A 27,555-nucleotide genomic window follows, 5' to 3' on the forward strand; every position below is an offset into this window, starting at 1 on the left:
ATTATGATCTATTTGACCACTTGCTTTATTCCCGATCAGATCATGTTTCAGTTGAATAAAGTTACGGCAAATAACATCGCTGTAGCAAAACTGTTCCATTATATTTATAGCACAACCTGTCTAAAGACATGGTTTTCGAAGTGGCAGCTGTGAACAGCTAACTCGTCAAGGCATTGCCCTCAGCAAACAAGAAACACAATGATTTCCTGAGAATTTGTAGAATTTTATGCTGGCTGTCAGTGGACTAGAGGTTTTCTGTAGAAACAAGCCTTTCAGAAAATGGACATCATAAATGCTTGCAATTCCGTTTGCAGAAATTGGTTTAATGGTTAATGCTTTAATCTGATGTGAATCTCACTGTATAAACTACGATGTAGTAAATATCAATTTTTAACATGTTTATGCCTTTATTGGCTAAGCTTTCAAGAGTCTAATTAAAGACATTAATCTGAAGCATAGACAGCAGCTGTACTTGTCTGGCCCTGTATCCCATCAACGTTACTGTAATGGCACATAACACTAAGCTCTTGCTGGATATGTTTTTTGGAGGTCTGAGGGGGAAAAAGCAACTTTTATCCTCATCTGCAGAAATCGGGGATACGGGCGATATCAGCGCTTCTTCCAGAATTCATTTTCCAGGTCAGCTGAAACAGAATCGATATACAGCAATTTGTTTGATCACAGGTGGCGACAAGCCAACTACCAAAGCCCATATCTCCAATCCTTCCTACATTTGTGGGCAACCTATCCAAATGACATGACACTAATTAAATGTAGGTTAGTGCAGTTCTTAGGAAAAAAGAAAAAGCGATATTCTCCTTCTAAGCTACAAGAACTGCAACAACAAAATAGCCACATCTTTGTTGCATAACAGATGCTCAGACCAGAAAATAATATATTATAGAGATTTTTAAAGAAAGCATGGGTCATAACTTCAGCCTTCTGGTAAACAGAAATATGAGTCAACAGCCATTATGCTATTGAAGAGGGAAAATGATGAGTCTGGGGACAGAGATAGTCATTTTATAATATATTTTTCTAACTTCTGTGATGCATATGAACTGAGCAGGATACTTTGTTTAGAAGTCTGTAAGTCTATTAATTGCTCTCAGTGCTTTCTGTGTTTAGGCAGGGCGAGGGAAAGCTACCTGAAAATATGATTTGAATGATGGTGTTTCCCGTGTCGCATAACCTGAACAGCATTAGCATATGCCCCCAACTAGGGTCTCATAATAAGGGATGGGAAGGAGAAAAGAGACCTGATGCCTTTCCTTGGTTATTCCACTGTGATGGATAAATACACAGCATTAAACACAGTCGAGAAATACTTTCTCCAAACCTCTTCCTTTTCAGGCACTACAGGAAAAAAACCCAGTTCTTGGAGCTACCATAATTAAGCTAACACAAGGTACCCACACTAAAATAAGATTAATCAATTTGTCTTCCTTTTGCAGACAAAAATACATGCCAGACCCATGAAAGTTACAGGATGAGGAAACAAAATTGGCTGAAGACAATCCTGGGCATTGTAGCTCAAAGCATTCATTTCTGTCCTTTTAAAAAAATAATACTGAAGTAGGCTATTTAATTTCTGTTAGTAGTATTCTTCAATCAAATCCTGTTTACAGCATGACTCATGTCAGCTGTCTCTTTAAAAAGAAATATTTTTGTTTTGGTATACAAGTTGAACTCTTTTGCCATTAATAGCCTGGGTAACACAGTCCATAGAGAATACCAACCCTGGAGCAGCAGTGCTTGCCAGAACACTGCTAGGGGATGACTGACATGAGCAGCTAGCCTGGGCTTTCCAGTTCTGATAAACACACAGCTGCATGTCACTCACATATTCTATCAACGCTGCAGAGCCTCTGTTGAGATAACTCTGCCCTGCCCCTCACAAAAAAAAGATAGATAGATAGAAAGATAGATAGAGATCAGTGGACTTTTGCTACCCTGCACTAAACTCTCCAGACCAAAAAGAGCAAAATTTTATTTTAAATATTAAGTGCTGTACAGAAAAAACAGTGATGTGACTAGTGAAGGAGCCATCTGTATTCAATGAAAAGTGATTCTGCGATTGAGAACTTAACTGAGTAATTATTTAAATGTCAGTAATCATAAATGAAAACAGGCAGGCACTTCATTCCACATTGAAATTAGATGGCTTTTACCACAGCAGACAAAATTTCACAGTGCAATGACACAACTGTGTCACACTCCGAATTAATAAACTGTTGCTAATAATACTTAAGCCCCTTCTACCCCCCCTATCAGTTGTCCCAAAGGAAAGACACAAAAAAATCAAAACTGGTAAAGATAAATTAAAGCAACACATGTTGTCACATTGCTGCAAACTTGTCAAATAAAGAGAGATGAGAAATTTACATTCTTTTTCTTTCAATCATCCTTGATTTGAGGGTTGCTGGCATCAAAAACCTTTGTTAATTTGTCTGCTTTCAGAAGAGAAATAGCGAAGAGTCAGCATCTGAATTCCTTCTGTCCCAAATTGAGTTTGGAAATGTTTCTTTTGACTGGGGTACTGCCAAGTCTCAGGAAGTGTCCATCCTGATTTGGAAGTGGTTTTCATTCTCATTAATACAACTGATTTAGACATCTTCTTGCAGATTACCTAATTCTAGTAAGATTCCTTTTTAAAAATAAGAACTCATTTATTTCTAATACAAGGACTGATGAGTTTATAGCAAATTTTAACTTTCCACCTTCAATGTAACATCTTAAATGCCCAAAGTGGTGGCAATTGTGAATTTTTATGCTTAAGACAAATTTGAGATTTTTTTTTTTTAAAGCCAGAATACAGTGCAGTTTGAGGAGGAGATTGCACAGCCTTCCTTTCCCTTGTACTCTGCAATGAATACAGAACAAGTGAGCGTGCTGTCTGCAGTTTGTAAAGATGATTTGCACTGTGAGAAGGTGCACAGCAGATCAAGGGCAGAGGGGAAGAGAAGGGACAGTTCCAGCCCTACTGAAAAGCTGAGCAGCAGAAGCAAGGATGTAGAACTGTGCATCCTTCATAGAACCCAAAGTGTATTTGTGTCCTTGCAGTTTTGAACGGCATAGTCTCTAGCCTTTGGATTTATGAATGAATATTCTCAGTTTATACTTGGCACCTCTGAACATAATTTATTTACAATGCCTGAGCACCAAAAACACAAACTGTGCTTATTACAAGGTTCATTTTTATTTGATGGCACGCGAAACAGTCTTGGGATTTCTCATCTCCATGAACCCTAGGTAAAAACATTCACATGAAAACAAAAGAGCCAAGAACTCAGAAATGTTTATATGGCCAATGTCAAGCTTTCACAGTGTTGCATTTTTAAAAGATATTTGATTGATCACAAGAAGTGGAGGCCAGGAGGCAAACTCGCTAAGCTACAGCAATCCAAACGTATTCAGAATGCATAACCATCCATCTTTACCCATTCTGACTATCACCACCAGCATGTATTCATTCACATTAAAAAATGGAAACAAAAGTTTCTCCATCAGCAAGATTTGTTGTGCTTCATGGAGGGGATGAGGAGGAAAGATTAATTGCTGTTTACCACTGCTTCTGCTATTGAACAGATAAAGGACAGCTTTAGTTGTCACTATAATCATACCATAGGACATTTATTACTTTATCATTAAACTTCTATATCATGGTTATTACCATTTCATTTAGAAGTCTTAGTCATCGCCCAGGACTCTCCTGTGGTACCACCACAAGACAACATCGAACAAAAACTTTGTGCTGCAAAGTACTTCCAGTCAACAAAAGAGATGAGGTAAGAGAGAAAGACTCGGCAACGGGGCTACTGCGAGATAATTTTCCTACAGGGGACAGTTATCTTTTCTGCTTTATAATTCTGTAGTGTGATTCCTTCACCGTGAGTTTATTGTTCCATCACTTCTGAGCTGCTGCTGATCTCACATGGTCTCTTTAGTAATCAGTTCTCTATGCAATTTTTTTGTAGCTGTTTCCTTATATGGCCATTCTATAGAATGCAGATGTTAACAGATTTTGGAAATTTTAGTAATAATCCCAGCAGGCTAGCTTTGGTTTTAAATGTTTAAAACATGGAGAAGCATGTCGTTTATACCTTTGGGGATACTCTCTAAAACATAAAATACATTAACAATAATAATCCTACCTATATATTTCAAATCGGTATTTTGCATAAGACCAATACAAATGACAGTATATTAATATTTGAGATAGGCTTGAGCAACATTACTGCCCTTTGTAACCTACCTGACATCTTCATGCAGGTCTGAACAGTGCAGTTCATACCCACCGTAATGAATCAAATAAAAATTCCCTTAAAAGCCATCACCTGACCTCCAGATGGTGGGAGGTTTGCAAACAAAATATGGATTTTGCCAGGCATTTTTATTTTTAGCGTCTATCAGTTAGTACACTCAAACTGTGGGTCAGAGTTTAAAAACTAAGAGAGCTTGGTGAATTGTACTACTAGTGACCTAAACAAACACCAAAACCACCAGCCACACACCACCTAGCTTTTAATTTATCATGATACCTTATATCCAGTCTGTAACCTGCTTTTCTGGAAAAAAACACATGTAAGTAAAAGACAGGAAAGGGAACTTCTGCTGTGATGCCTTACTAGAATTTAAAAGCAGAAGTGCACTTCTGAATCCTAAAGCCTCTGACGGATAAAAAAACTGCCTCGGAGGTTGGGCAGCTCTGAAGCGAGCAGACCCCTCTCTGCCCTGCTGGGTTGGCGTGGGCAGCACCAGCAGCTTCAGCCACTCGCACAACCCCGTCCCTGAGTGCTGTGGAAGCCATATGCACAAAGACGCATCCTCCATAGCATGGCATTACTTATATCCCTGGCTACCAAAATAGCTGGTCAGAAGTGACAGTCCCCATTTACAGTCTCACTTCAGCGCAAAATAGGCTGCTGAGGACATGTGGGGACATATTAACCAGAGAAAGAAAATTACTACCCTGTGGCATAAGTTGGGCTTCTTGGAGAAAAGGGCCTGTGAACAAAGCATCAAGAACATTACCGCCAAAGGAACGACACCAGGTTAGAAACACTTCTGAATTGTTCTGACAAGAGAGTGAATATTTAATTAAGCAAGGTAATTTCTCATGGCATGGTAGAGATAAGGTAGTACATACAAAAAAAAAAAAACCACTTATTTAGTGCAAGTCAAGCCTTGCATTTATAAACTAGACAGATGAACAGGTTGTGGTTTTGAGGCTAAGCATAGAAAAAATGTCCTCTGGTTTGCTGGTTACTATGAAGATCTAGTCACAAATGTGCTGTGTTAAACCTGTCCTTCCTCTTTGGCCTGATTAAATCATCAGTTGGGTTCAGAATGATCCAACACCACCTTCCTTCTGAAATTAAGAGCACTTCTCCAGTTTGCTCCAGAAGATGAACTCTGAGGCTTAGTCTTAATGAGCTGATGATTTCTCAGATACTCAGAACTCATTTTAGGAAACCAATTCTTCCCTGTGAAGGTTAGCAGGAACTGAAATTAAACATTTTAAAAATTCAGTATTAAAAACATTTTTCACTCTAAAGTGGAGCTAGAACAAAAGTGGTGAAACGGCTACTTTCTCTTCCTTTCTTGAAAAAATAACCTGAAAATTATTAGAGAAATTCAGAAACTTAGTTTATTGTGTTTACTGTAATAGTGTCTGAAGCATCAGCCATAATAATCTCATTTATATAATATTTATCTCATTTATATAATACAAGCAGTAGGGGAATCTCTGCTTACGGTAGATTCTTTAGTCTCTGTTAAGGTACTGGGTGACCTACTAACTGGATCCAGCGAGAGTCATCTTGCTCAGAAATAGCTATCTAAATACACAGTCGGATAGATATATGAGTAAGAAACCCACACTCACTGTCATAACGCTAATTTGGCTGTTGGGGATGAGGACATGCTTGCTGCTGTCTGAGCCCACTCAATAACTCAGTACAGGAAGGGAAGTTTGGGCTCATTTGTACAGATGAGGATGACTCCACGCTGGGAAGAACACTTCTGCAAACAGTGTTGTCTGAAACCGAGGCAGAAAATTTAAACATCAAGGAGGAAAAAAGTGACATGAAGCAATCTGTCAAAGGGATCGGAGTCATTAAGATGAAAAAGGCTGGGTGAACTTTAGAGACTGAAAGTTTCGTTAGCCTGGTAGCATACTATTGCAGGCTGGTGCCTAGTTTGAATACCACCACAGCTCCTGCATCAGACCTGTTCAAGAAACAAGAGCCTGAGCAGTACAGAATGGACTTAATGGATGTCAGAGGGTCTCTGATGTTTCAGGAAATCTTAACCCTGTTGACGAAGCATGATTTTGCAGAAGCTTTTGTGATCTAAGTCAGAGTTTCAGAAACTGATTTCAGGTACGTAGACGTGAAAATCTAGCAATGGGAAGAAGGAGTGGAAATACTGCACCTAGGGTGAAAACCAAAACCCACTCTCTGCTAATTCTGTGAGGCTGGAAACTATGCCAAAATCAAATGGAATAGGGTAATGACAGTGAATTTTTGTCACTTCCGGAAGATGAACTGAAGCTTTCACTGTGCTCACGGCCGCGTCTGGAGTGCAAAGAACGCTGCCAGTCAGCCTCCCAGGGCTGTCAGCACAGGAACCGACACTCGCTGGAGCTGATGGCAGAACTGAGATATTCCAGATTTAGAGAAAGAGTTAAAATCATAGCAGACAGCAGGTACAACAGATACCTGCACACTTATAATCAAGTGCAAAAAAATGCACGTCTATCACCCACTGCTTAACAGCCTTGGCATGGCAGGTACTTGGCTTTCAAGCGTCAGCTGGCTGAGAATGTCAGAAAACACTCTACCTGACAAGCCATCTCTCCTTAGAAATCTCGTCTGGGGACATCTCCTTATGATAGGGAATATGACAGCTCTGAGCAAACCTGGGCTTGGTTAGAAAATATCGACGTTGACAAAGCCCATGCCCTTCCTTCCTAGGGGCACAGAAGGACAGAGAGCTAGGGAAAAAAATGAGATAGTCCAGCTAGCAAGTGCATGGGCTGGGCTACGTATCGGTGGCCAGCACTACCATGCCACTGACTTACGTAGATGCACAAAGGAGGACAAAGGCTTTGTTCAGAAGTATCATCGCATTTCCTCAGACATGATCCTTTACAAACCGTGCTGATACTGCACTGAACAGATGAATTTTTAGCCAAAAAAAGATGAAGTTGGAGAAAACCCAAGGATGATTACTGCTTTCAGAATAACAAACATTTCATCTAGGAGAAATTCTGCAATGGCAAAGTTGAGCCAACCCTTTCTTTTATCACAAACATGAGAGCTAAAACTTGCTATTTTTTCCCTGTACTGCGCACTTGGCATTGCTGCTTCAGAAAACTGTGGGTATCAGAGCTGCTGGACTCAGCAATTGTTGAGAGGGAAGAATATGAGACTGGTGCAATAGTGATGAGACAAAACACCCAGAAAGAACAAAAGCAAGATGTGGAGGAGGGTTTGTGCCAGATCAGTGCAAGAATTACTAGTTACTGGTCACCAGCACAATACAATGATGGCCATAAACCTCCTATTTCTTTAAAATCTTTAAATAGGTCCAAGAAAGTGCCAGATATGCAAAGCCCTCCTCCCAAGCACAGCCAAAAGTTTAAATCAATTAACATTTTAGTGACTAAATTTTCCCTCAATTTCTAAATAATAACAGCTGTGAGAAGTAATGATGTTAGTGCACATTCATCCTCATTTTAGCTCTCTTGACTCCTGTGATTAGTGAGAAAGAGGTATTTGCCTATTAAGATAAGCTAAATATATGTAAGGATGATTGTTTCATAACAATTTAAAACACGGAAAAGTCTGGCTTTCATCTGCAGATGGGGCATGCAGTGATACACTACACAAGCTCTAATTATCCACTTACAATTATAATTACAGGGATTGTCTCAAGCTGCCAGTCACTTGCCTTCAATATTCTTAGTAGTGAACTATTTACATTCCCTGTAACCAGCCATAATATTTGATAGAAGCTACACCTGCAAAGTTTTCATCATTAGCACCAGTCTGGCAACAGCATGTCCAAACAGCTTTATGGGCTTGAGCGAAGTCCTGAATTTGGACCAAGAGGCCTTCAATAAAGTCTGTTAGGAACTCTTCATCTACTGCAGATCAGTAGATACCTTTAATAGCAGAACTGGCCCCACTGCAGTACTTGGCCTTGGCTGCTGGAGGTATTTTGAAGATAAAACAGCAATTTCAAGAGGTGAGGAGCTACCTGTTCTGTATACAAGCATCCCTATAGATGCTATGCTCCACTGCTTGCAAACTGTAAGCAGGTATCCACTCAGATACTCATTGTCCTAATATCATTAATCAGCTTCACTCAAGGTATGAAACCCCCACAAAAATAAAATGGGCAGTTATTTAATGTTCTTATTTACCGTGGGGGAAGCTAAAATATGAAAGAGCATAGGCTAGCAATGAGTCGCAAGACACTGTCTCGTCCATCCTCATTTCAATCAGTATGATCCTGCACTGACTTAAATGAAGCCAGGATTTCTCTTGAGAAACTGCAATAAAGCTGAGAAGCAACTTTTTTCCTGCCCCCCCCCACGCTCTCCCCCACTTTGTCTTCACAAATAGGAAGCCTATTCAGTACAAGTTTTTAAAAAGTTTTAAATTTCTCACTTACGGTTCAAATAAACTCAAACTCAGCCAAACCCTAGTGGCAATAGTTAAAATGAAGTGAGATCAATGATGCATGCTATTTGAATACTGAAAACAAAATTTACCTTGTTCAGAATGACAGCTTAAGAATGCAAATTAAGAATATTGTGTGATATAGGTTCTGGGTGAGCCTGTCTATGAAAGAATATAATTTACTCAAAATTCATATTATTTGTGTGCTGTCAATACAAATAGCTCTTTAAATGAGGAAAATCTCAGATAAAACTCATCTAACAGCAATATAGAAATCTGAGTCTGGTTTTTGTCTTAAAAAAAAAATTGTGCTGATCCTCAAAATTTGTTCAAACATTAACCAAACTTAATGGCATATTAAATGCCAGTGATGTTTGGGGTTTTTTTAAGTAACTGAACCAAACACATTTTGGTTTTCTTCACTTGACACACCTATTAAAAATTCACACCCTTCTTTCAGGGATCTTTGGAACCATTCCCAGTTCTACCACTGTGTAACGTTGTGCCAGTCACACAACTGTGTTATGCTCTATTTCTGTTCTGTCACCTGTAAGACAATGTACCTAGCCTATAGATTTGGTACTGTAAGATTTAGCAAACATTTGTGAAACTCTGAGGCCTTGGAGCACAAAGGGCTATGGAGATGTTGCTGTGATTGCCTTAAAAATCAGGGATCAAAATGTAAAATCACATTACACTGGGAAAAGGAATTTCAAGACTGCAGCCTTATATCTGACTTTCTCCCTGCATGCACCTTTCTCCCTACATAGGGAATACAGTGCACTTACCCTACAGACAGCATCTGGTATTTGGTCCTTTATGTTGGTCAGGAATGCACTGGGGAGCTCAGTGGTATAGTGAGCAGTTCAAAGTCTACCCTCTCTTTGCCCTGTACGTGAAAGCAATACAGGGAACTCAGATTTGGATGCTCCCATTTTAAATATGGGTCTTTGTAAGCTGTATCTCTATATAATGTAACTATAGATATGAACTGCAGTCAAAGGGTCTGTAAATGCCAGTAAAAATATTTTGTGAAGGGAGGACTCTAGGCTTACTCCTGCGAAACACATTTTTTCTATGAGTTTTTCTGGCCACTGGTTCTGTAAAAACAGAACTTCTCATTGATTTTTACTGGGAGTTCTACTTAAAACCAACAATATGATATGGATTGACAATGTGTATTTCAAGACAGCTTCTCTCATTTGCTATTCCCTAATCTAATCCTAGAGGGAAAAAGTTTTGGGTTTTTTTTCATAGTGGGACAATAATCTGATAATAAGTATTCCCTATCTATCAAAGCTCTCAAGGCAGTGCCCAATTACCACTCAAGTTTTCAGGATTTAAACACATCCTGTGCAGCTGTAAACTTTGCTGAATCAGGCACTGAGCATTCTATAGTTTCATACTATTGTCCTTGTTCTGAAAGACACATCCCCTTTTGACACAAAACTCACCTTTTCTTTTTAGGTAGGATACAGTTTCCTTCACTACTGGAGGGATTAGTTCACCTTTATTTTTGTCCTTGATACTGTTAGGAAAAAAAAAAAAAAAAAAGTAACAGCCTTTAAATGGTATTTATAAACAAAGAGTCAAAACCAAGACAGAACAGTCTCTGCAAAAACCTGAGAGATATCTGAGAGCGTACATTAAATTCCACAAATTAAGGAGCCTGCACCTTGGTGTCTACACCAAACACAAGAGTCCTCCACAACTCTAACAGGCACTGAACAAGCCACTGAAACAGGTGACTTGGACTTCTATTCAGAGACATTCCTAAACACTTTCTTTTCACTAGAAAAGCTGTATAACTGCAACGGCACCAAGTAATAAATAAGTGCTACCTACTGTACTGAAGGGGAGCCAAGGCTAGAGCAGCAGAATAGTGTTCCAGACTAACTTTGCCCCCACCTGAGGCTGGTTTTGCTCCAGCTTTGTTGCCCTCACTTGGCATGCCCCAGCAGGGCTGTGTTTAACCACGACGCAGCGACAGCAGTGGTGGTGGTGGTGGCTCTGACTGGATTTGCTTGGATGCTGTTGGTGGAACAGGGTTTCCAGGCAGCTTAGAGGCAGGCAAGGAAGGGGTCTGCAGCGAATGCTTCTGAGTAAGTCTTGATCAAGGGATGCTGCAAGTTTAGGAGCCTTTTATCATGCAGATTTTTCTTTGTCATTTGTCTCTCTTTAAACCACAGTGTATATATAATTAAAAGGATATTGTACTATTTATTCTGAAGGCAAAGTGGTGCAGCAAGATTATTAACACTTTGAATGACTCCCACGAAATGAGATTTCTTTCTCTTTTATGAGTGAACAGTTGAGGCAAAAAAATCAAACGTAGCATTTTCTTGATCTAGACAGCACAAAAAATTCTGCAATTATCTTCCTTATTTAAAAAAAAAAAAGTCTTTGGCCATTTAAAAAGTGAAACAAAAGAAACAGTCAGTATCTGCTGAGTATTCTGCTACATTTTTATAGTAATCAACAACGAAATAAAGGACCAATCTCAGATTTTAAAGTAGACAATATATATTTATGTGTACAATTTCATATTTAAAAAGTGACCAGCTTTACTAACAAACTCTAAAGCACCAGCACAAAACAGCACAGCGATCTGTGACTGTACCATGAGAGGCTGCAAATGCTGCAGCTCATCTACAGAAAACACAAAATGTTTCTACAACATGTAAACATAGCCTTAACCTAGTGCTACTAGCTGAGGTTGTATTGTGTGGTGGAGTTGACCCTGGCTGGACACGAGGTGCCCCCCAAAGCCGCTCTATCACTCCCCCTCCTCAGCTGGACAGTGGAGAGGAAATATAACAAACGCCTCATGGGTCGAGATAAGGACAGGGAAAGATCACTCAGCAATTACTGTCACTGGCAAAATAGACGTGACTTGGGGAAAATTAATTTAATTTATTACCAATTCAATCAGAGTAAGGTAATGAGAAATAAAACCAAATCTTAAAAAAAACTTTCCCCCACCCCTCCCTTCTTCCTGGGCTCAACTTCACTCCTGATTTTATCTACCTCCTCCTCCCCACAGCGGCACAGGGGGACGGGGAATGGGGGTTGGGGTCAGTTCATCACACCTTGTCTCTGCTGCTCCTTCCTCTTCAGGGGCAGGACTCCTCACACTCTTCTGCTGCAGCGTGGGGTGCCTCCCACAGGAGACAGTCCTCCACAAACTTCTCCAACGTGGGTCCTTCCCATGGGCTGCAGTTCTTCATGAACTGCTCCAGCATGGGTCCCCTCCACGGGCTGCAGTCCTTCAGGCATAGACTGCTCCAGCGTGGGTCCCCCACAGGGTCACAAGTCCTGCCAGAAAACCTGCTCCAGTGTGGGGCCAGGCTTCCCATGGGGTCACAGCCTCCTTCGGGCACCCACCTGCTCCACCGTGGGGTCCTCCCCGGGCTGCAGGTGGAGATCTGCTCCACCGTGGACCTCCCTGGGCTGCAGGGGGACAGCCTGCCTCACCATGGTCTTCATCACCACGGGCTGCAGGGGAATCTCTGCTCTGACACCTGGAACATCTCCTCCCTCTCCTTCTTCACTGACCTGGGGGTCTGCAGGGTTGTTTCTCTCACATGTTCTCACTCCTCTGTCCAGCTGCAGTTTCTGTGCCGCAGCAACTTCTTTTCCCCTTTTTAAATCTGTTATCCCAGATATCCCATGGTCACTGATGGGCTCGGCCTTGGCGGGGCCATCTTGGAGCCAGCTGGCATTGGCTCTGTCAGACATGGGTGAAGCTTCTAGCAGCTTCTCACAGAAGCCACCCCTGTAGCCCCCCCGCTACCAAAACCTGGCTATGCAAACCCAATACAACCTGCAGAGGAGAATGATTCTTAGAGTCTTTTTCTTTTCCTAGTGTTATTTCTTCTCTGAGTTGGCTTGCTTATTACTTTATTAATATAAAACAGTTGATAATAACTGTAGTGTATTTGATACAACTTCTGTAACATTGTTGCATGAAAGCAGGAATCCAGTATTATATTTTGTGTTTACTCTACACATAAAAACTACTTTAAAATAAATGTTACAGCAACATAAGACAGCATGGAAGGGTAGGGAAATTGTCAAATCCCCCCTCCTCCTCATATATGTTTTCTCTATGCCTATGAAGGGAGTTAGAAGAAGACATGTAGACTGGTTAATTTTGGATCTCCAAGCTTAGGAGATTGGTCACCCCCAGCTTAACCTATGTGGGCGGTGGCAGTGTTCCTCCAATGGGAAGACTCAGAGCAGGATCATGACTTAAGTAGTGAATCACCCTGTGCTTTTGCCTCTCTTACTCATAACCTCACAGGAGAATATACTTCACACTATTTGGTTATTCAGCCATCAAACATTTTGATCTCATTCATCACTCCAGGGACACAATGCTGAGCCACCAGTGCCATTACTTCCAGTTACAGTTTCAGGGCCCACCCAGTCCTACTTTTTCTCTTTCCTATTTTCACCATCCAATCTCTTCCCAGGCACTAATGTCTGTGTGTCTGTATGTTACCCAGATTCTCCTAGACCATATTTTTTTTCCCCTCTACTGTGCATATTTTGTGTGTTACTTCCCCTAGTGCTATATAAAACAACACAATTTGTTATGTGATTGTAATAAACTTGTTAATCCAGCTCCTAGAGCTCATTCTACTATTTCAAATACCTAGACTAACCTGCTGTTTGAAAGGAAATAAGTTGTTCCCTTAGCTGCAAAACTAACGAAGTTGATCTGCTATGGATTTGTATCCTATGTCCTACCTCTTTCCTCATCATAGTAATACGAGATCATTTCCTTATATCATCTATAACCTCACTTGCCTTACAGGTATTTTCAGTTCTTCCCCTAACCTCTTTATCTCATATTTCCTCATAAGGTAAGGAGTACCTCATAACTAATCACCATGTAAACACTAACTAGTGTACCAGCAGACCAAAGACAACAGAAAACTGAACTCCTGCTATAGCTTCTTTCCTTCCAGCCAATGATTTTTAAGAGCTTGTAGTATTTGCGAGACCTCCATTCCTCTGTCAAATTTGGTTGACACAAGTCCATAGCTCTTCTGCGAACCTTACTAAAAATCAATGCATTGAACAAATTTTTTCTGCTTTTCCCACAAAGTATCCATACCAAAATCTAAAGTGTATGAAATTCAATACTGCTCTTCGTGTGCGTTAATACTACTTTGTGGACACTGCTGTATCTACATCTAATAGGAATTGTTTAGGAAAGGGAAATTTTCCTTGATGTAAACATACATAGGAATTTTGACAAAAAAATATAGCCAAGTTTCACAAAACCATGTTTATAACATTATAAATTTAGACATTTGACCACATAAATTCTACAATGTATGTAATGCATTTGCAGAAAGAAAAAGACTAACAGCAAGGAACGAGTTTAATTCAGATAATCCTAAAGTATGACCTTTTATACGTTAGTAATTCTCATCATTTGCTGCTGCTGCTTGCAGGTATGATCTTTTGATAAAATGATACAACTTCTTGTCCTTACACATTGGCAAGGCACCATTAATTTCAATATGAAACAGTATTGGACTTGCTGCAGTAATCATTCTCTGCAGTATCATAACAACAAGATAATGGCCAGAAGAAAGATTTATGACCTGACTTGTAAGACCAAGTCCAACCTCAATCTTCCCCATTATCACAGACATCTTACGAGAGCTAAACCAGAGGCCTTAAGCACTTCACAAAAAAACCCTCACTGGTTAAAGAAGGCCATGGCTTGAAATGCTACCAGGACCAAGTTTATGACCTAGTCCTCAGAGCAGCATCCTCTTCCTACCCGCAGTGACAATCAAGTATCTCCATAAAATATCTCTCTGAGCAGCAAAATCCTCTTAGCCCTTTTCAGGGTGTGTGTCCTGTCACTCCTAGTCTCTCCTGCTCCTTCCAGCTTCAACAATCTTACAGCAGTTTGGCGCATGCTGCTTACACTGTAGAGCAGAACATCAGTGCTAGTGTTAGCATCCAAGCAGGAGTCGTGCAGTGCTCTCAAACCAGGTCTGATACCTGGGTTGTTCTCCCCTTCCCCCTGCCTTCCACCTAGACCCTGGAGAGAAAAAATTAACAAGTAACTTTGCTTCAGTACCATGAGCTCTCATACCAGTCCCTGCAAAAGTTGGCCACAGCAAAAGGAACACAGCCACGCAAACACAGAACACATGAACCCCCTACCCTGCTCTGAAAGGCAGCTTCTGTGTGTGAATTATTTTCTCTTGCAGCAGATCAGTGTTGTATAACAACCCTGCTGCAACAACATAGAACAAAACAGGCAGTGACTGTGCAGACCCATTAATAAATTAGCCTTGCTAATAAGCCACACGAGGAAGGAAGTTCTAGGTGTTCTTTGCACAGCACGCAAAGTTGAAATCCCCAGTGAAATGATATCCCCTGGTAAGGAACTAAACAAGAAAAGGGGCTGGGAGGTGAGGTCAGTACCAATGTCAATGTTTGGGATACCAGCCTGCAGCAAATCAAGGTAAGGGAAAAAAACCCCACATTTATTTTAGCCTTTCTAATAAGGGAGTTACAACACACTCTGTGTGTGTCAAATAATTTTGTTTCGTGTATTCAGATCAGTACCCTAAACATTCAGGGCAACTTTTATTAAAATTAGTTGAAAGCCTAATTCACTTAAATGGGAACATCATCAGGACTTTAATTTGCTTGGAAGCTGTTACATCTTTATTATTGACAATTTAAGCTCATGGAACCCATTCTCAGTCTCTCTGAAGTTGCACTGATTGTTTTTGCTTTCTTACAGCTGCTCACTCCAGAGGCACCAAATAGCAACCCAGCAGCTTTTTATAAATGTTTTCTAATTATTATTGTTACCCATAAATGTGTTTCCCATTTCAGTGTATAAATAGCAAACTGATTATTTACAGCACTTGCTCCTGCTGAGCACTAGTTTATCTGTCAGAGAGGTGAGACAAATAACTGGGCTATAATTTGTAATAATAAAACCCACACATCATTTTTCTTTTTCTAGGAAAAAAGATACAATTTCTGCGCTTCTACCATTTTCTACAGGATTCCTGTTTCCCTTGAAGGAAAGGTGCCATTCCCAGTACAATGTAAAAGGTCCTCAAGATAAAAGGTATTTTAAAATAGAGTAGGATATTCACTGAAACTCACATGCAAAGGATTGTTCTGTTTTTGCAACACTGGGGAAAGCTGGGATGCATATTTTCATAGCATTTCACAATGTGGGACATAGCATTCATTTTACTGGATCTAAGGTGACAGAAAATAATAGGAACATTACTTCAGCTAATGTAAATCAGACCAGCTCAGAGGTCAATGAAATTACACCTCTATCCTCTCTTTGTGGATCCTGTCAAGTAATCTGCATTTTTCTTGCCTTGTTCGGGATGGCGTGATGAGCAGCTGTGCTTTATGATGGACAATGCAAACTAACATTGGAGATCAGGCACTACTACAGGCAATTTGAAATGAGAGATCTCTTACTCTTTCTGTTTAAGAGATGAGCGTAACAGAGCATTTCAGTGCAGAGTATAGCTTTCTGTAACTGATTCACAGATCTGAATCGTATTGCAGCAACATGTCAGATTCAAGAGGGATCTATTCTGGTAAACACAGTAGCCAGGGAGAATGAGTACTCCTCCCTATAGGATATATGATTAGTTACTGCAACACATTATATATCCAATGACTCATTTCTAGACAGTGGACAGTTATCACAAAAGACCTTTACACTTTGTTTTGAAGTGTCATTAAGTATTCTTGGCTGATAATCTTTCTCTCTCTTTGCTTTTCCTCTCCTTTTCATTTTTTCCCTGCTGAGACATGCTGAGATTTGGTTTAGAATGCATTCTTCCTCCCTGGTCACGCATGCACAGCATGCACAAGCGGAAAGATTATGACCAAAAGGAAAACACCCTGAAATGTTTATGATAACAATTCAACAAGCAAAAGCTGTACAGTTGTGGCAATTTTGTGCATTTTCTCTGCCTCCTCTCCCCATCCATGGCAATAGATAGAAAAACAACACATTTCCTGTTTTCCCACATAAGATATTTAATTTTACATTTTAAAACCAGTCAGAGAAAACAGAACAATGTCAATAGCTAGTCAAGGTCAACTCTGTGCTGGAGCTCAGCTGTAGCCTTCCTTGATTGCAGAGGCAATCGGGTGCAGCAACAGGGGTTTATAGGAGCTTGCTAAACATACAGCAGAGGACAATGATGCCACTTGGCCCATATAGTCAATTATTGATTCCCTTAAAGTGTTGCAAATTTAGGAAGCTTCATTCATGCATGTTAACTGTATTTATCTGACCAACAGAAGCAGAGAGTCCCCTGAATTTTTCCTTGCCTTTTTAAACATAAAATCTTTACTAATGGCTTTTAGAATAAAAATCCTATTTTTCACCCTGACATGCAATGCACACTAGTGAGGATATATTCTGAATAGCTAATTGCTGCTGCTCTACATTTCGTGTGTGAAGGTAGCATCACTGAAAGAACAGAAAAATAGTCTTGCTATATCAACATAATACATGAACGTTCTTTGAAACATCTGGATTTATAAAAACGATAGCTACTGTTGAGTAAAAGAAAGTAATTTCCATAGTACTGTAGTACTCTCCTCTGCAAGTCTCTGATCACTACAAGCTGGGACATTATACCCGAGGTAGTACCACTGTACGCTTGCCCTGTTCTAACACTGCTCCCTGCTACCATCTGCTATTGCCCTCTATCGGAGAGATGACATGAGACTTGATAAACCTTTCAACTAGCTCATTACAGTTGCTATTCTCCTCACTCTATCTGCACATGAGAAGCTTGAATTAGCAAGTTAGAGAAGGACATAATAAACACTAAATGTGCACACTATCCCACCCACTCTGTGCTACGCATTCTTAAATACCTGTCAAATCTGAGCGTGGAATCCCATTACATTATAACTGAAAAATTAAGTGTGGACAAAACTGTTCTGTCTGATATCCCCATGAAGATGAACATTAGTTTCAGTTGTGTTATTTTATATTTTCAAGAAAATCACATAGTTTTTAATATGAGCTCAAACCTTTAAAGGTGCAATTTGGCAACCAGGCAATCTGGGCTGGGAATCAGAAATGCTATGGAAGGAATGTCATTCAGCAAACTGGGCAAGTCTACTCTACACGTGTAGGTACAAAGAATTAAATAGGGAGACAGCCAATCTTTTTTGGTCCACCACGCTTTATTCTAAAGACATCCTGTAAGCCACCTTTGGATGATTTAACTGCCTTGACTAAGCTCACTTATTATTATTTGAATTAGTGTAGTTTCAGTGGAAAATTCAGGACATCTTGGTACTAGATTCAAGTTCTAGCTGCAAAGACCAAATTTTTGAGTCCTCACAGGAGCTCACAATGAGGAAGAAGGTTTTTTACTTCACGTCTGTGCCTAACATAAAGTACATGCTTAAATTCCAGACAATTAAATGTAAATAAAGCTGGATGGACACTTAAGATGAAGTCACCCTGGTGTGTGTTTGGTTTTTCCTCCCCAGAAAGAATTTAGGGTGACACTGAGGGGTTAAAGAGATCAAATGCAGCCATTTTAAATTCAGATTTTGGATACTAAGTGGATGGGGGGTAGCATAAGAAAGAAAAGTTTTGACCTAACCTGATAATAAGCCCTTCAGCTCACTCATAAATTAAACCCAATTCAGTATAGATTACATATCAAAGAATTATACTCCCAGCTCTCACAGACCTTCCATGATTTTTAAATGCCCAGTTGCCTTATATAATTTTGAAAATCCGACTCCACAAGGTTAAAAATGTCTTTGTGAGTTAACAGATTCCTCCAAGATGAGGCACTGGTCCCAGACAGTCATTTATCAGTGTCTAGATGGAAACTTCTTTCAGCTACATTTTGCTGTCCTAACAAAACAGGTTTTTCCCCCACTGTCTGTTGGGCAAAAGTGAGATATTTTGAACCAATGCTTAGTCACTTTTTGCTCATCTAGTTTTCAATTATAGCTCTGGAAAGCAAATGTATTAACCAATATAAACTGAGAAAAAAGTTAAATGAGGAACCGTTACTAGAGATAACATTGCCCACTGCTTTTAGGGAGGCACATTCAAAAGGGTATGGCTTTACCACCTTCCACAGTTAGAAGTCATTGGGATACCATTATCAAACATCTTATCAAAATTAGGCCACCTATGAGGCCTTTGGATAAATCCCATTCCCCAATCTTTTACTGACTGAATAAAAATAATCATCCCAGAATTACTGAATCTGATGAAACCTCAGGCCTATGGGCTTTATCATTTCTTTTCTTAAACGAAAGAAAAAGACTCCACAGAGAAACAGTCCTTTAACAACAGCAGCTTTCTCAGCAGCATCCCTGACATTACAATTTTTACTAACTGTAATGCAGTACAAAGCACATTCCCATAAGCCTATACAAAATAAAATCAGGGTCTCCCTGTAGCTCTCTTCAGAAAAATGGAAGAGCCTCACCCAGGAGAAGACTGCCTCTTTGCTAGACAGGTGGGAGGTCACTGCCATTTTGCCATTACAGTCTATAGAGCTCATAAAAGGAGAGGGAATTAGCAAAAGCAATTCATTCATCAAGATGACAGTTGATACTTTTTTTGGTTCAGATTTTAGGTGGTCTCCACACATATCATTCCCTCTCCTCTGTTAACTTCACCTTTCTTCACAAACACCATCTAAATTAAGTCCTTTATTTCTCATTTAGAAGTCATAGGGGATTTGTTTGTGATTTTTACGTGGTGATGCAGCACCATCTCTTCTGCAAGAGGGAATTTGGACAAGGGTGGGCAAACAGAAGGAACAAATATCCACATGTACATCCATTTTGGACACCCGAGCGCTGTGAGCTGCACCCACACACGGAGGCCGTTCGTCCGTCAGCACCTCCATTGCCAGCACTGGAACTCTTTGGGTCAAAAATTACAGTAATGCCTCACTCGGTGTTTCTCCACCCACAGATCTTCCACAGAAAAGCTCTTTATAAGTAGCCACTCTTTTTATACTTGGGAAAGCTAGGAATGCAGCAAGGATGTGGTTTGCTGATGGTAACGCAGCTGGAAAGCGGTAGAGCCAGGAAGGGCAGCCACCACACCCTCACCACGTGCAGCCCAGTGAAAGACACTGTTTACTGTTCAGGCACAGTCAGAGAAATAAAATATGACTAGCAGATGGTAAGAGTGGCACAGAACATGCTGTCTGATCACAAAAGCCTGCAAGAAGTTCAATAGTGCTGCTTGAGCAGCCAAGTCAAGCTGGAGGCAAGTGACAGAGTGTGCCCTGATGCCTGCAAACAGTCCCAGTTTTACTACTGAAGTGGCGACATAAAACATTGTCCTTCTTAATGACCCAGTGAATCCCACCTAAAAGATATTCTCTGAATTAGGGAAGTGAGTTAGCCATGTTTCAAGTGTTAGGGTGAACTCTAAAGAGGTATCATAAAAGTTAATGTCATAGTAGCTCTTACACAATAGATATTGATTGTACTAATTTCAGGCCTTGCAGAGAGGACTAATGCTTAACATTTAACCAGGGAAAAATTATATTTTATATCTCATTTACAGCTGAATCATTAGAACCAGAGAAGTAGACTGAGGGTGGGAGGAGATTCGACAAATGTCCATGTATCAGACAGCCTAAATTGCCTTTGCTGAATGTGAACAATATTCTTCAGCTATTTTTGAGAAGGATGCCGTAGAAAGATGATAGAAATGACTGTGGGTAGGAAGCTAGAAGGTTTGGGGGGGGGTGGGGTGTGTGTTGTTTTTTACCAAACTTGAATCTTGCAAGTACTATTGCCATCCCATTCCTTGTGTAAAGTAAATCATTTTTTATACCACATACAGTGCTGTAATCTACGTAAACAGCTGTCAGGGCATTTCTGGAAGAGAGTGATTTTATTCATTTTATAAAACTCTGATCAGAACAATATGTGAGCAACAAAACAACAATATATAAAGGCTCAAGCATCCATTTTAGCTTTATGCAGCCATTTTGGAGCCTGAAGCTTTGTTTTGGCTTTGCTATCCACCATTTAAATATCTCCAAAACACTTTCATACTGCCCGCATCCACCAGCAACAGATTAGCCCAGGGCTCTGTCATATGTGGGCAAATTTCTGTCCACTGGGAGAAAAGTTGTGCAGCCATGCTAACACTAACTACCACAAAGATATTGTAAACACGAAGACCAGGCAGGTCACTGGGACAGAGAGACCTGTCCTGAATTCAGAAAACCTATCGTCTAGCCTCATAGTTTCATGGCTTTCAAAGAGAATGAGAAACTAAACATATAACAAACAAAATATTTGCAGACGTTTTGTCCAATGGATCTGCACATTACAGAATGTTGCAGGGTATAGACATCTCATATTTTAGAAATCTCATGGCTTACTATTGTAGGCTGACTCCAAATTGCTGGGTAGGTAGAGGTGGCCGTGGTGGAGGAACCTTAACCACAGGTGGCGGTTTTCCCTTCTGTTTCCCCCGAAGATTTTCATCATGCCTGCAAAAATCAAGAAATCATTGAATTTCTGTGCACCATGGCTGACAAAGTATATACATGAACAGCTACCAGTATTGCTTATGATGCTGATCTCCTGACAATAGTGTACATGCTGCAGGACTTACAGAGCTTTTTTTAATTTAATTTAAGCATTAGGGAAATTTTTAAGTAGTATTTGTGGTAGAATACTTAAGCAAGACATAGAAGAGCTCTTCTGCTTCAGCCAATGGAGCATAGTAATAAATGTGTCCAAAAAATAGGAACACACTATAATTTAACAGCAACATTCAAACCTATCTGCTACTCAAAATACAACTCCCCTTTCTTTGGCAACCATGCAATCCAATTTATAACCTTAGAGCTGTAAGGTATTTTCTGTTATTCCACATTTACACAAAAGGTGTGTAAAAACCCACCAGGCATCAATAACAGTCATAATCAAAGCTTCCAGTTACTTTCATTCAGCAGTGACATAAAATCACTTCCTGTCAGTACATCAAAGCATTTCCACGTAAAGCGCTGTGTCGAAAAGACTGTTATTGATACTAATACTGGCACTTGACAATTCCAGCCCTATGCATTTCTTTTTCTTTTCCTCTGCCGTCCCCTCTCCAATACTCCTCCCTAACACACATACACACACGATATTAAAAGTAATGGATCCGCTAACAATAGATGTATCCATAAAGTTTAAAATCAATCAACACTTTGCTGACTGGGAATGCTCTTAGCAAAAGGAAGTCACTTAACCTGGTACAATATACAAGCAAAGAGGTCAGGATTACATTTTTTCCCATGAACATTATGTGATACTCATAAGCAGTAATGACACGTGGACTGGTTTTGCTAACACTCACACAGAAGCTGCAGTTATACTAAGAAAACGCTCCACAACTGAGATGGAGATGTTCCAAATTTGTAGAAAACTATATAGCGTTCTCTTCTCTAAACACCTGATGCACTTCAGCACGTCTTTGATGGCAATGCAGCTTTCAGAATTAAATCCAACCAAGCACAAATTGGTAAATTAGACTTCTAATCATTGAAGAAATAGGATTAGATTCTGCTTGGAATACAGTGAACAGGATGCAACTCTACCCGAGAAAAAGTGAGACAACATATTTTAAACTTGCCACGTACCGGATGACTTCTTGAGGGATATTTAGCTGGTCATATTTGAGATGCTCTCTCAGGTCACTTAAATAGTTCAAGTAGGTGATTTTTTTCCCAAACTTATGGCTAAAAAAAAAAAAAAAAATCACAAAGAAGTATAAAAATCAGCATGGGAGGAACATTTACGAAGGGTTTCGTTTCTATTACAAAAATGTAAGTGCTGATGCAACTCAAAATTAGACTGTAATTGAAGCAGCAGGAGACATAAGATGTATTTCATTTCATATGATCAAACATATATAGTGCATGCCTGAGAGTCTGATTTGAATAAAAATAACTGACTACCATCTGAATGTTTTGTGATTTGCATAGATATGAAAAACACTGCTTTAAAAACCACTGAAAAACAGGTTTCACACAGCATTAGAAAGCTCACTAAAAGAACTGTTAACTTTGGAGAAAATGTTCCACGGCCAACAGAACAACATATTTGTGTGATTTAGGTATTCCCCCCTGCCAAAAGACAAAATAACAGGGCTGTAGACACAAACTATAAAGTAATAAGCAACAGGCAAGATCTTCAAAGCATGGATACTGTATAACCTTGAAGTGTTGGGCCACCAGCTTTATCTATTTTGCAAAGGGTTGGATAGCTTCTAGGAAACGTCCTGAATAATAAGGTTTTAATACAAGTTGTACAAAACAGATTTCCAAATTTGAAGCATCAAGTATCACTAGTTAGGATTTGAGTTTCAGCGAGAATATACTACTTACAGGCTGAGGTGTTCAAACAAGGTTCAGCGACACGTTTATATACACGGTCTGAAATAATTTCATATTTTTCTACAACACAAAATATCTGTCCTGTAATGAAGTGTCAAGCAAAATAACAGATGTTTATGATAAAAAGTGTACTTTGCTGCAACTTACTTTGATAATAAAATTGGAGAAAAATTCTCTTGCATTAATGAATTCATCCCTGGATTGTCAAATACACATACACACACTCCCTCTAGTGGGAGATAGTACAAATATGTCACTTCAGCATTTTAGAAGCTTTTAATTGAAATGACCTAAATTTTGTTAACAGGCAAGCGATTTTGGGACACTGACAGATATCAGTCTGTGCATGTACAACTTCAGAGCTCTTCAGTGTGTCTTTTATCCAAAACAGCCTGCAATTTCAACATCTTACCTAAGCCACAGGCTTAGCACAGAACTCCCTGTAACCAATCACCTCTGGTAATACAGGACACGTTATAGAACACATAATTTGTAACAAAGTTGTGGGCAATTAGGAATTACTGCTGTTAAAAATGCCACATCACCACCACCACCTAAAAGTATATTATTTTGATAACAGGTCAACAGGCTTCTGTTGACTCACACATGTGAGTCTTCTTGCAGAAATGTGCTCTTCTTGCAGTTTTTTTGCAGTTTGGAGAAAATACATTTGACTTAACACATTACCTTCTTGCTCATCTCTTTTGGGACTGGAAAGGAGATCAATCAACATCTGGAGCTTGAAAATTTCAAGTATTTACATTTTCTTAAATACTTTCAAATACAAGTATGCTAAAATACTTATCACTTTTGTTCTTCACTCTAATAATTCTGTCATTCTTCCAGTTCTTAGTGTTTGCTAAGAACTTGTTCAGGTAAAAGTACTTAGGCCAGGTACTAACAGGTACCAAATGTACTGACAGACCTCTGAAAAATAAATACATGTTTCTTGATAATGAAATTTATTTTACATCTGCTACTTTTACTGGAAACACTATCTACAAACGAGTCTGGGCTATAATTCAGCAAACCTAGGAAAGAGAAAGTCCAAAGGATTTTTCTCCCTTCTTTTTGTGAACTTTGGTTTAATATTGACACTTAAAGAAAAGCATCATCTGCTAAGATATGATTATTCTAAACTAGAAGGAAAAGGTACTGTGAAGAAATTTTAAATTGTACTATTCTAGTAAATTAACAATGTTAATAAGTTTTAGTCTTCAATGAGAGTATAATTTAGTCAAACTGTACATGGGCACTTTCACACTTCAGTTTTAAAATTATATCCTTACGTTTTCCCTTACTTGACAACCCCAAACTTGAGTCAACCCAAAGCACAAATGCATGTGAGCATTTGGCAGTTAAAGATTTTAGGGAGTAAAGAGGTTTTTTTCCTAGCTTCAGCTAATTCCTGCCTTCTGGCTTATGGACCTTTTCAGAGTTTACTCATACTTTCAATTATTTTGTCAGTCCCAGTGTACAAATAGTTTTGTTTCTGTTGGTCACATGCTTTAACAACAGGCAGTTGAGTATTACTAAATTAGATTCAAAACAAGTATCCAGGCACGCAGTGGTAAAAGTTGAGTACAAACAGGAACAGCCAATCCTGATGAAAGCACGGTGTTCAGAAGGTCAAGATGATGATGCATCTAAGATGACAAGCCCTGGTTTGATTTTTCTATGCTAGGTATGAATGCTTAAGCTTATCAGGATCACCGATTTTCACAATTCAAGGTAAATGAGGATTTAATTACCAGCGTTATCTGATCCAAGAAAAAAAGTATTCATCTTATCTACACAGACAAGGTAAGATCCAGGGCAAATGAGTATTTGGAACAGGTACCCGTAAACTTTTCTTTTGTAAGAATTAGCAGCCAATTACTACTCTAAATCGAATAGCATAGCTGTTGTCCAGCTGTGGCTCCACTGCATGCATTAACATGCACAGACTGAAAACTGCCTGTGTCCCAAAACCACTTGCCTGGAGCTATTCCCAAGGAGCCCTTCAGCTGCCTCTGAGAAAGAAGTTGGTTTCACCTGAGTGTTGTAATGTCCATCAAGAGTTTTTCTGGTTTTCCTGTTCTGTTTTGTTTTTTCTAGAAAGCTCTCCATAGCCATCCTACAGCAAATCAGGAACCTAAAAAAAGAAAATCCATCCCCATTCCTGAGGCACCATCAGCTGCTGGACAACCTGCTTCTGTCACACTTTTCTCACCATTGCTCTATGTCCCTGGATCTCTGGCATTTATTTTACTGCCAGTTAAAATAAAGATCTATAGTTAGTCTTCTTGTTTCAAGAACAGCATATTCTGGAATGATTTTTAGCTGTAATTAATTTTTTATTTTCACATGCTCCTTACATGTTCTGATCTGTCTAGAAGTTAAACTTCCCCTTTCTAATTAATTAGCTTTCTACCAGTCAGAAATTGAATCAATTGCAAATTACTGTAATGGACATTTTTAGTTGGTTCATTATGGCTTCTCAGGATAAGCTGTTTTCATCCTCCAGCCCTGAGGACATTCATAATATAATCTGCAAAATGTTAGAATTACTTTGGAAGTGACAGAAGTCCAGGAGCAGAAACTAAGAAAGCCCAACCATCCTAGCACTTAGCAATATCTACCCATTGTTGCCTGTTCCTTGTAGATAGCATCAATTTTTACCATGCAAAGGAAAAGAATGCACCAGTAAAATACATCCACCTCCACCATTATTCCCTCCATCTCAAATTCTTATTGGCACTTCAGGGCTTATTCATTAACTTTGAGCACACAAGTAGTATCATTCCTATTCATCTCAGCACTTGAGATCAGACCGAAGGTTAACCATTCATTACCTGCTTTACCGTACCACCTAGCAACTCCAGTCATGGGCTCAGTTCTATTGTACTAAGTGCTGTTAAACAGGACAAAAAAGTCATTCATGGTCCACAGAATAACTATGTTTTAAAGTGATATTTACTTTAACATACCAGTAAAACTATTATGAACTGAGACTTCCTTTTCTTATAAAGAAAAGAACTCTACCCTATTATTCATACCCAAGCTTAAGCTCACCTTACTCATTAGTTCAAGACAGTTTAAATGGGTATTGTGCTGTTACCTGACATATTTTACCTCAAGCCTTTTTAAAAGCAACTTATTAGAGAACATACCATCCTTAAACAAAACAGGAAAATGTGTTGAATAAATTGCCAAGTACCTTATAAGAGGTTTAAAGATATTCCACAGAATTTTTATGAAGTTGGTTGGATGTACAACATAAAGCGCTTTAAGGTTTTTCTTATACCTGGGGGAAAAAAAAAAAGAAAGAAATTGTTAGGAGACTGTTGAATATCATAGAACTGAATAGCTGCAACTGAATGGGAGCTATTATTACAGGAACATTATACAGGATTCTTTTCAAACACATTAAAAAGACCTAATTCAGAAGAAATGGAATGTAAAATGAAAAAAAAAGCCCAATTTTAAAAAATGGTCAGTTTTGATGATACAATAGTAGGCCAAGATAACACTGTTACATTCCTAACCAATGTCTGCTGTGTCATAGATTTAATATCAGGGGGACAGAAAGAAAATTTGGCAACTTGAAAAAAAAATATTGAGAAGAGAATGAAAAGCCTATAAAAAAAATCTGTAATGAAAAAAATTACTTTCCTTCCTCTCCCTTTATTTTCTGCTTACAGGAGTTTCATGTTGGAGAAAATTTCTAACTTTTCAGATGTAAAATTTACACCTAATCTTTTATTGTCTTTTTTTGCTAGTAATTACTAAAGGTGAAGCCAACTGCACACTGTTTTGTATTGGATGGTCCCCTTCGTATGAAACAAAAACCTTTCTCCATTATAGCTTTGCTTGATTCTACAGTGTCATATCATGATACATAAACAATAGATTCTAGAAGGCTGAAACCGAAATGGAAACCAGGCTGCACAAAAAGACTGCTCTTATTCAACGTTATTGCAAAATGAAATTGAGAAACGCATAATAAAATATCCTGCTTTTATATATAAATTGTTGCTTATTACTTTGCCAAGTGTGCCTCCCAGTAGGGAGCAGCCCTCCCAAGTGTTCACTGCTCATTGTTAGAAAACAATGATCATGGAAAAAAATGATTGTGAACTTCTAAGAAAAACCTTCTTGTAACAGGTTATGGTAAGAGGGGGAAAAGGGACCAAGTTTGCAAGTACAACAGTTTTTCCTTTTGGGTTTTAATTGGGCCCATACATCTCTGAATGAAAAAGGCATTGTTTTCACAAAGCCACTATCATACACAAGCAAACAACTATCCCTGTGCAATTGGCACCACTGTGGATAAGAACCCCAAATCAACAATAAATACTAATAAGCAAAAAACCTGAGCTGTTTTACTGAAGTTTCCATTTTCAGTTTGTTTTGTACCTTGAAGCAATGGGCATAAGCCGTTGCTTCTGTGG

General features: G+C 39.2%; 1 protein-coding gene across 1 annotated transcript in view; it reads right to left on the reverse strand.

Moving 5' to 3' along the window:
• Nucleotides 1-27,555, reverse strand: part of ARHGAP8 (Rho GTPase activating protein 8) — an 86,340-nt gene that overhangs the window by 13,187 nt on the left and 45,598 nt on the right. The window contains exons 6-9 of the mRNA XM_069806935.1: nucleotides 26,322-26,408; nucleotides 22,367-22,465; nucleotides 21,116-21,226; nucleotides 10,145-10,218 (exon numbers count right to left, since the gene is read on the reverse strand). Of these exons, the coding sequence (XP_069663036.1) occupies nucleotides 10,145-10,218; nucleotides 21,116-21,226; nucleotides 22,367-22,465; nucleotides 26,322-26,408 (371 nt within the window). The remainder of the gene's footprint in view (nucleotides 1-10,144; nucleotides 10,219-21,115; nucleotides 21,227-22,366; nucleotides 22,466-26,321; nucleotides 26,409-27,555) is intronic.

This window comes from Haliaeetus albicilla, chromosome 19 (genome assembly GCF_947461875.1).
Source record: "Haliaeetus albicilla chromosome 19, bHalAlb1.1, whole genome shotgun sequence".
NCBI lineage: Eukaryota > Metazoa > Chordata > Aves > Accipitriformes > Accipitridae > Haliaeetus > Haliaeetus albicilla.